Here is a 10,630-nt window from a genome sequence, read left to right on the forward strand (position 1 = left end):
ACAGACATGTGCGCACGCTGCGCCGGCGGACAGTTGCAACTTTTGCAGCGACTGACGCCCAGCTGCCGTTTCTCCCTCCACCGGCTCCCGGACTACATTCCTCCTTCCTGCGTGTCATCCCTCCATTCACCCCCCGCGGTGCGCTGCTTTCCCCACTTTCCTTATTTCCTCTCCTCTGTCGTTGAGCCCTGCACTTTCCCTGAGACGGAGAGAGAGAGAGAGAGAGAGAGAGAGAGAGAGAGAGAGAGAGAGAGAGAGAGAGAGAGAGAGAGAGAGAGAGAGAGAGAGAGAGAGGGGGGGAGAGGGGCTTGTGTAATCTCTGGCTGCACAGTTATTGCTTCAGCTGGAAAAGGGCACCGGGGACGCGTAAAGGACACGCTTTGGAAGGAGAGCAGGAGAAGGTGAAGTAAGGCCGGCGGACGCGGACGGACGGAGTTTGGAGTCGGGGAGCAGGACGCGGACCATGTCGGGCTCTGCGCTGCTGCTGCTGTCCCTGCTGTCCCTGCTGCTGCTGTCCGCGGGGAGCGACAGCAGGAGAATCAGGAAAAGAGGACTCAACCATAAGGTTTGGGATGCTAACCTTTTTTTTATATCAAAGTGGAGAAAAGCGCACAGCGCACTGTTGCCCAATTGCGTAACACGCTTTATCAGGGGTTCACGTTGACCTTGCGTGCGTGCTCTAACCCAGTAGCTGAAAGGCCGTCGGTGGGGATTAGATTGGTTCTAACAAAGTGCTGCAATTAACGGAATAGTTAAACGAGAAGATCAATAACAGCTGACTGAGGAGCTGAACAGCTCAGCCACCTGCCAGCAGCGCCTCCAAAAGCGCACCAATCCACTCATGACGTCACTTTAGCGCACATGTAAAGAATAAAAAAAGTATAAAAACTCATGTGTGGCAAGGAGCTCTGTGTGAGCACAGCAGTGGCATCCAGAGCTCAAACTGCATGTTCTTACGTGCTTGATTATTTTTGTGCGGATTAAACAAACACGATAAAACAGCTGCTAGGGTTTTTGTATGGATTTCAAACTTGCTGGCTTTTCCCTGTTTCCAGCCTCTATGCTAAGCTAACCGGCTGAAGTGCTGTGGCACTATTTGTTGCACAGCAACAAAGAGCTGTATCTGTAAATATGATTTTGAAGACTGTCTACTTTACGTAATTACATCCATGTTACTTTTTTTACTGCTACCGAAGGAATAGGGAAACATTTTTATATTCCACAATCTAAAAAACGCTGCGGGTGAATGCTGTAATAATTTGCACTTTGAGAAAAGGATTATTTGTTGGTCCATGTATTTTTATTTGCCATGTTTGCTACATTGGGCCTTACTGCATTGCAATATTGCCTCAAGTAGAAACAGAAGAAACCGTAACAAACACGCTTTGATGTCTGAAAAATACACGTGGACCGGAGTGTTTTTCTTCTTTGTGCAAGTGTGCAACAGGTTGGAATAAGTTGCTGATTTTCGTGTTTCCATATGAGTAACCGAGGGGACTTTTACAACTTTTGTCACTGTGTGTGTGTGGAGTGAATTATTAGGGCAGGAACTGAGCGTGCAGACTGGGCCCCTGCTTGTTAACTCAACTCAGTGTAGCTGATCGGCCCTAACAAAGGCTCACTGTAGCGTGCCTCCTTCTCTTTCTTTTTTTCGCTCTCTTGCTTCAATGTTCTCACTTTCTGGCTGGTTTGTGGCCCCCGTTGGCCCTTTTCTCTCAGTCGCATGAATCGGTTAACCTTTTCCGCCTCCCTCCGCCCTGCTTTCTCCATCCCCTGGCCCATTCCCACGCCAGCCCTCCTTTTTCTCCTCTGAATCTCTTCCCCTCGTCTCCTCCCAGGATGGGCCCGAATGCACCGTCTTGCTTGACTCTGCTTCAAAGCGGCTGTAATTGGAACATGCTGAGACGGCTGTGCGGGAGGAGTCTGTCTCTTTTTTTCATCTGAACCTTTTCATCTCTCAATCTCTAAATCTTTAATTTTTTTTTTCAACCACCTCCCCCACACGCAAGCAAGCGCGCACACACAGCCTCTGCCTCATTCATAACGTGAGGAAAGACAAATTATAGTCACAGAGAATTTTCCGTAGGCACGGCGCTGTACGGAACAGTCAGTGGGTCTTGAAAGGAAAATTGGTAAAAATGTTAAACAAACTCCAGGCCACCAGCATGCTGACTCGCTTATGTGTTATGTATCATTTTCAAATAAGAGGTGTAAAAACAAAACATAATTAAATATATACATATATATAAAGAAAGGTACGTTAAAATATTTTGTTGCATTATTATGTTGTTCGCAGTGTTTTACTTAAAGTTCCTCTCTTATCTATATCTATCTTAAAGGTTCAAAGGTCACCAGTAGAACTTTTCCTGTTGATTAATACCGCTTAATAATACGTAATAAGGGTGTAGAAAAGAAGGTGAGAGGCTATTACAACCCAGAGGAGGCCGTTTGATGTGTGTGAGGGGAAGATGGATTGGGGTAGGCAGCAAAAGTAGCACCCCCCCCCCACACACACACACAGAGATAATTTAGGCTCATATAGCCATAACACAGTCTGTATGTGCCTGGGCATGTCGGTGAGCACGCTGTTTGAGGCTACTGTCGTAAATCTCTACAGTTTGAATTTATTTGATGTGAAGTGAACCATGTACAGCCTACTTCCTCGAGCGACTGACGCCCAGCTGCCGTTTCTCTTCTCACCGGCTCCCCGAACTGTATTCCACCTTCCTTCGTGTCATCCCTACGCCGCCTCCATTCATCCCCTCGGTGCTTTGCTTTCCCCCCCTTGAGCTGACCGGCTTGCTCTTTCACTCGGCTCAGGGCAACTACGTAAAACTACAACAGATTCTGCTTGTTTGCTGATTTGGATGACGAAATGTCTACGCCATGTAGCATTTCCTGACGCCATGAAATAAGAATAAACCAGGCTGTTCAGGTCTTGAGCTGTGTTGAAGGGGATTAAAAGTGATATTTTTATTGCAATGGTTCAGAACCAGCACTTATATGAATATAATTACACAATTATTAATGTGATTTTGCTGATACACTGGACCCTGACTCCTGCGTTTTTTTAACTGGACCCATTTACTGCTGAACGCAAGGAATTTATTTGCATTCAACAGCACCAGCCCAGGGAATGCATGACAAATACAGTACAGCCTTGGTTGGTATTGGCGGTTTAAAAGTCGTATCGCCATTTAAAACGGCAAAATTTGTGTTGTGCACTGTTTGCGGCTCTCTGTAGTCAGTTATCCAGTAGTGACTCAAACTGGTGTGAATGGCTCTGAGCAGGACTAATCCCAGTCAGATGATGTGAGTGTGCTGACCAGAAGCCTATTATTGGACTAACACTGGAGTATATTGCCTCTCAGTAGGCCACCATACGCACAAACCAGACCATCACATCTCCACATGCACTTCACCTTTCTCACCTCGCGCCTCTGACGTCCCAGACATTGATCTTGTGTGGCGACCGAGGGAAAATTCATGGCACTCACGGATACTCTCCCTTCTCAATTAATTTACAGGCTACAGTTAGAGGAACAGTAAGCTCAACTGTGACTCAATCTACCTGTACATGGAAATGAGTCCTGACACCCCAAGAGACGAACCAGATGTGTGCTGTGTGCTAAGACATCGGAGGTGTTGCACATTTAAGTTGACGCTTTAAATAGCAAAAGAAAACAAAATAATGCATTTTTCCCTTGTTGACGCAAACATGTGCACAGCCTTGACCGTGCAGTAGCGTATTTCTGGGAGTACTTATGTCCCTGTGTGCCTAAAGCACAGGAAACCGAAAATCTCACTATCAGTCTAAGATATCTGCGTGGAAGCATGAGCGGCCGGATCTCAAAACAACCGCCGAACCAGACAGGCTCTCCAGTGCGACTCCCCGTGAAACCACAGAGCACTCAGAAGGGAGAACAAAAAAAAGGGCACTGAGATTTTCAAAATGACCACGACAGACAGAGAGGGGGGAAAGAATGCCCGCAGATAAACATGAACCCGCTGCCAGTGTCTACTGGAGAGCAGCACGGCAGCCAGGGGTGTACAGTAAATAACCACCGGGGAACATCAAAGAGATGAGCGCTGGGTTGCACAAAAGATCTCACGATGTAAAGCCAGGCACGGCCCTGAGAGTGAAGCCGTCAAAAATAAAAACTATGTTCAGAGTGGCGTGTCTTCTTCAGCATACGTGTGCACAAGGATACTCACGCTTTACACACGCGGCGGCATAAACAGGAAGGGCACACTTGACCTTTGGTCGGACACATTTGCGAGAGTCTGTAGGGACAGATCGGATATGAGACAGGGAGATTGAGGCCGGTCATTGCGTCCAATCACAGCAGACTTTGTAGTCTCCATTCATAGATTTGATAGCAGGAGGCGACGTCATGAACCACTTTGGCGCCGCTTATCTTCTCAGAGCCATGAATGACGAGTTTAGGGGAGCACGATTATGCAGAAGCAGCTGTGAAATGTTAAGGTTAAGGTTTTGAGACCGCTCTCAATATGACATCTGCATTTGAGCCAAATAGAGCGTGCATCAAAGGTCCAGAGGCAGAAACGGATGCAGAGACTCTGTGCGACCATATGGCATCAACTGTAGCCAATGGGCTACCAAGGCCCTCCGGTTATTATTCTTTTATAGTTCAAGTTTTACTGTACTTTCACAGGAGCAGATCACAGTTAAACACCATATCTACTGTGTGCAGACGCACACAAGCACACACACACACTGTGCCTCTGATATGCCAGACATTCCTTTTGTTTGGCAGCAGTGAGATGTTCCACATCATATCATCTCAAGCAACGGAAAGGAAATTCTTAGCAACTCCAGTCTGTGAATGTGAAGAAACCTGTTTCCTTCACTCTGCAAACAAAGTGCAGATATGTGTACAGTGGAAAGAATCTGGCTCTTTAGCTGCTAAACGCTCTACTATGTAAACTTGCTTATCAATAACTTTGTCACAGCGGGTTCTTTTAGATCAAAAACAGCTGCCTGTTGCAACAACGTTGCAAACAGCCGTGAGACTGACTCACAGCTACGAACAAACTACAGTTCGGCCAGTCTCACAAAAATATTTGAAATTTGAAACCTAGGGACGTACAATCTAAACTCAGACTGCTTTGTGTGACGTGCAGGAACCTCAGCGCTTACAGGCTTTGACTGCATTGTTCCCTCCGTCCCTGTATGGTGTGAATCCCCCACCCGACCCCCCCAAAACCCTCCAACCACTAAGCTCTCAGCTGCCACAACGAATTAATGTGGGTCTAAAGTGAACGCCCGTACAGTGTGTGTGATCCCACCGTCTACGCCAAACATTTGCTTTCGTTTCGTGTTCAGTAGGCCTGCCAGGTTTTAATGACCGTGCGCGACCCACCAGCTGATTATCTAATTACTAATCTGGTACAGAGGAAAAACACCCTCTCTCTCTCTCTCCCTTTCTCTCACACTTATCAAATTAAGTGGACTGGAAGTCAAAGAAAATCACCCGGACAACTGCAATAGACATATATTGAGAAAAACTGAGACACCGGTTGTGCTTCTTTGACATTTAAAAAACAACTGTGGAGGAATTTCATTTGATTATAGTACAAAGGATTTAACATTCAACCAGCAAAATAACTGTGTTTCCGCAAGGGCAAAGAGTTCAAAAGTAACTGTGGCATCAATAGAAGTAATGTTAGATCAGCACAGTGTTGGTAATTGCTATTTATGGTGAAGAAAGGAATGGAATGAACCGGATGAATCAAAAGCAAAGCCAGTGTTTGAGAAAGTATGCAAGTTAACTGTTTAGTCAACGGCAACCCTCGAACAAAGAATAGATGCTTGTGCTGTGGCACGATACAATTTGTGAAAGCATACATATCATTTCTGTCCTGGATGTGTCCAAAGTAATGAACGAGAATAAATCAGCAGCAGCTTAGTGAGACACAGATGTTAAAACCCCAATCACTATGGCTGTGGTACAGATCTCGTTAATCTATCCTCTGCAATGAATTAAAGTGAAGATCTTCCCAGCAACACTGGAAGCCTTTGGGCCCGCGCTTAATGTTGCCAAAGCGTGTGAAAGGTGTCTTCGCTTGGCTCAGAGGGCCGTGGCCTACTTTTCCCCTCGCAGAAACACTAGAGAAGCATTTGTTCGCAGAGTGAGTCACGTCCCCGTGACTTTAGCATGCAGGGCAGACTCACTGTAGTGAGTAATCACTCAGATCTGCTACCGCCTCCTAGTGGCCAGAAGGTGTCACGGTTCTACAAGCACACACAGCGTCCAGTGCCTCCTCCAAATGACTCCAAGTACAGATTACAATTTTTAGCATGCTGCTTTCTAGATAAATGCTAGAAAACAGCTGCGTGATCCGACCACATCTGCATTTGTATGAATCTGTTTCAACATGTGTATTTTTTTCTGTCCTGCAGGACTACGAGTACCCCAACCACCCCCAGTCCACGCAGCAGCAGAAGAACGACCGGTGTCCACCGCCACCCCAGATGCTGCCGGAGAAAGCCTGCGAGGTGCCGGGCTGCCGCTCGGACTCGGAGTGCGAGCGCCACAAACGCTGCTGCTACAACGGATGCATCTACGCCTGCCTGGAGTCCGTCCAGCCTCCACCAGGTCAGCAGAACCACCAGAGAGTCGCACGCGGTTGTGTTTGAAAAATGGGTGTTTGTTTTTCTCTTGAAAACCCTTCGATGAGTACGGGATCTGTGCCTGTTCTGAACAGTGCTGGACTGGCTGGTGCAGCCCAAGCCTCGGTGGTTGGGGGGCAACGGCTGGCTGTTAGACGGCCCGGAGGAGGTTCTGCAGGGTGAGTGCACACAAACACACAGAGGAAACGCTTCGATTCTAACGCAATCCTGCCTTTGCTCAGTGACGACACCAGGTTTCACTCAGCGCATTTTGTCTTGATTTTACAGTAGCTCGACGTCTGATGTTGATGATCAATAAGGGGGAAGCAGCTTAATAAGAAGGCGCATGTAGATCAATTTAAACCACTAGTATTAGTATCAGTAAATTTGAATGAGACAAGTCCACAAACAGAAGAAAAGCATACCAGCATCATAAGAAATATGTCTTCTCATATATTTTCTGTCCACCAGCTGAGGCCTGCAGCACGACCGAGGATGGAGACGAGCCTCTTCATTGTCCCACGGGCTACGAGTGCCACATCATTAATCCAGGAAACCCTGCCGCTGGCATCCCAAACCGGGGACAGTGTATCAAGCAACGTGGCAACTCTGGTATGGCGGGAGCAGTTTCCGTGGCTAATATCCATTAATTTCACACACATCATTTCCTATCTAAAATGTTTTCTTTAAAACTAATCTCTTGCTTGTCTGATTTAATGGAACAGAATTTAATGGAACGTGTGTGCTCCTTTAAATCCTAGATGGACGAGGACAGGACTCTTTGAGTCTGGCCTCGTAGTCTTGGCACATCGCATGCTGTTAGCAGCCAAGTTTCTCCAATTAAATTGATCTAACAAAAAACTCAAATTGGTCGTCAGGACAGATCGCCTCAGTATATGATTTGTGGCTGAAGCGGTTGGCAGAAACATTAAACTAATGCCTTTCAAAATGGCATTTCAAGCCAAAGTTAAAAGTCCAACCGTGTGATCATTTTATTTTTTTATTTTTTACAGAAGGACGTCTCAGGCACAAATACTCCAAGGATTACAAGGACTACTTGGGTAAGTGAGGTAATGTGGACCACCTGAAAACGCTCTACCATTACTGAATCACAAATCGGCGCCAATCCTCCAGACGCGCTGATGGCTCTTTCCCTGACAGGTACCAGCTCGAGCAACGGAGTGGACTACGAAAAAAGTCATCACAAGCACCTGGGATAAAGTATGTTTTTTTCGGTCGCGTCAAATCTTCCGAAAGACTCCTGCGTCTTAGCTCCTTTTTAAACAAAGGCCGATGTTTTTTCCGGTTCTGCCCTCAGATCGGCCCGACCTCAGGCTCACCCGCGGCCTTAACACAACCCGAGGCATCACCCCAGTCCTGTTCGATCCGCTCTCATCACCGGATCCCATCTGACCTTTCACCAGACCTCCAGCGGCTACCTCCTCCTCCCTAAAGCCCCGTCGTGCAGCCTGTCCTCACACCGTCTTTTGGTCTCCCTGTCTGTGAGAGAATGTAGCAGTTGATGGTGAAGCAGCGCAGTTCACCGAAGCTGCCCGTCATGTATTAGAAGAAAATAAGGAGCCCGCGGTATTTCTTAACAACCCTCCCCGTTCCCTGCAGCTCATTGTTATTCGCACACACTCTCTAACCTTCGAGGCCGGCCAGCGGGGAAAATCAGGCCCATGTGGCTGTGATTCATATTTTGTCTCTCTTGTTCTCAGGAAAACGGTGCTCAAATTTCCTGATCTGAAATCTGGAAGGTTTTAAAGACTTTAAACATTAAAAAAGAAAAAAAGAAAAAGTCCAGCTGCTGTGGTTCTCTTCTTTGAATCTCATCCAAGTGGGGTTTAATGTTAAAAAATATAACTCAAGTAAAATAATAAGTGCCATATGAGTGTGGGGATAGTGTTGGTTTTAAAGGATTTTGGAACAGCTGTAGATTAGTTCAAGCCAATAAATTCAGAGTGTGATTTCATCTCTAAAAAGGATTAAAGCAAATTAAAAAGGTTTATTTGAAAGGGAGATGAATATTTAACAAACATTTGATAGTTTAAAGATTTGGGGGGTTCAATTAAAATTAAATTTTCCAATTATTCCTGAAATAAATAAAACAAATCAATTATGTAACAGCAGTATGATTGTTGAAACATTTCATACTTTTCAGTAAAAATACTGCCTGCTTTCAAAATAACGGTCTCTTTGTTGAGACAAGTCTGCATTGCAACATGGGTTGTGAAAATAACCCATGTTGCAATGCAGACTTGTCAAAAGATCCTCTGTGTCATTTTCAAACATGGCTGGCTTTAGTCAACCTTAGGTTGTCTCTACTGTCTACTCAAATGGTGCTCAGTTTCATTGCTGTTTGAAGTAACAGGAGAATAGGCAGGTCACACGATAAGCTGAAAGGTGTCAAACAAAAGGCTTTGTGTATGTGCAGAGCTAGAGTGATGTCTGAATCTCGTTGTTTGACTGGTGCAATTTTGACTTGTGAAATATACATAAACCACATTGTTGAAATAAACCAGAGTTTTGTCATTCTGTTTTTATACAAGGGATCTTAAATCTCAAGGAAAAAGTTTGTAATACTGATGAAAAAGCATTGAGAGGTCAAGTAAAGTTAGTCTTTAAATGGTTGTTGTTTTTTCTTTTGCTTTTATATTTAAATTCCCCTTTGCATAGGCTCATATGCATTATTATTCATTCATTATTATTATTATTATTATTATTACAATGAAAGGTGTACAATGAAAGGTGTACGCTTTGAGGCAATTGCCGTCTTTGGATTATCTGATTTAAGATTTAGAGGCCTGCACCGTTTAACTACAATGAGCTCATTAATGCAACCTGAAAACATGCAGTAGATTGTATTCTTATTCGTTTGCAGACGATACTTTTACTAAAATGTGTTAGTGACAGTTCTGTATGTAGTAGGTACAACATCAGTCATTAGGAGAGATATTACAATACAGAAACAAATGCCCAATAAAAAATGCCCGGTGTACACATTTCAGGTGTTTGATTGAGCTGTTTTCCATCTAATCATCAACTTTTTATCTGCAAATATATAAAGATGAAACAACGCTCCATTGTAGTCTTTTAATTATTTTTACAACACACTATCAAATGATTGAAATTCCATTGCATTTCCTTCATTTTGTATGTCTCACTGCTTCCCATGGTCGCCAATTTCCACCATTTCACAACATTTAACTTTTTTTCAGAAGAATTGAACGTATTAAGAGAACTTACTCATCTCGTCATACCGCAATTGTATGGGCCGCTGTTTGTAAAATGTTGCAGGTTCTAAAATCCTGCGCAGTTTTGCTACATTCAGCATTAGCATATGACCAAAAAAGCACGACAATATTCATGTCACTTCAAACATTTACAGAGAAATTCATGTAAATTGATGCAATAACTTTTCCAAGGATAATGTTTGCCAGTAACACAAAGTTGTTAAATAATATAAATCTTAAATGTAAATCTATATGTTAAATGTAAATCTAAATGTTAAATGTTAATGTTAATGTTATATCACATGTGACATTTATATTTACATTTAAATATAACATTTAGATTTAGATTTAGATTTAACATTTAGATTTACATTTAACATTTAGATATAACATTTAACATTCACATTTAGATTTAACATTTATATTTGCATTAACATTTAGATATAACATTTACATTTAGATTTAACATTTAGATTTACATTTAACATTTATATTATTTAACAACTTTGTTACTGCCAAACATTATCTTGGAAAGGTTATTGCATGAATTTACAGGAATTTCTCTCTAAATGTTTGAAAAAGTGACATATGAATATTGTCGTGCTTTGTTGTTCATATGATAATGCTAAATGTAGCAAAACTGCGAAGAATTTTAGAACGTGCAACATTTTACAAACGGCGCCCCATACAATTAAGCACCTAAAAGTTTGCGTTCCTGATGTCTAATGAATCTTTGTTTATCTGGGTTGTTTAATGCAAT

General features: G+C 43.7%; 1 protein-coding gene across 2 annotated transcripts; it reads left to right on the forward strand.

Annotated features, from left to right (window-relative positions):
- Window positions 1-9,155, forward strand: LOC120809596 (WAP four-disulfide core domain protein 1). Of its 2 annotated transcripts, none has more exons than XR_005710118.2 (7): window positions 1-565; window positions 6,425-6,620; window positions 6,730-6,813; window positions 7,106-7,246; window positions 7,648-7,704; window positions 7,796-7,855; window positions 7,953-8,435. XR_005710118.2 is itself a non-coding variant. In XM_040163514.2 (7 exons), exons 1-6 carry the CDS (start codon window positions 464-466, stop codon window positions 7,852-7,854), a joined length of 630 nt encoding a protein of 209 aa, XP_040019448.2. In that variant the 5' UTR covers window positions 1-463; the 3' UTR covers window position 7,855; window positions 7,953-9,155. The 2 variants fall into 2 exon arrangements, 1 of the variants encoding a protein (XP_040019448.2); XM_040163514.2 differs by having other exon boundaries at window positions 7,648-7,695; window positions 7,953-9,155.
- Window positions 9,156-10,630: the final 1,475 nt, after the last annotated feature.

This window comes from Gasterosteus aculeatus, chromosome X (assembly GCF_964276395.1).
Source record: "Gasterosteus aculeatus chromosome X, fGasAcu3.hap1.1, whole genome shotgun sequence".
NCBI classification, from domain to species: domain Eukaryota; kingdom Metazoa; phylum Chordata; class Actinopteri; order Perciformes; family Gasterosteidae; genus Gasterosteus; species Gasterosteus aculeatus.

Coding starts and splice junctions, on each gene's coding strand:
- LOC120809596 (XM_040163514.2), top strand. CDS start 464: ATGTCGGGCTCTGCGCTGCTGCTGCTGTCCCTGCTGTCCCTGCTGCTG. Junction 6,621..6,729: donor GTCCGTCCAGCCTCCACCAG/GTCAGCAGAACC, acceptor TGTTCTGAACAG/TGCTGGACTGGCTGGTGCAG. Junction 7,247..7,647: donor CAAGCAACGTGGCAACTCTG/GTATGGCGGGAG, acceptor TATTTTTTACAG/AAGGACGTCTCAGGCACAAA.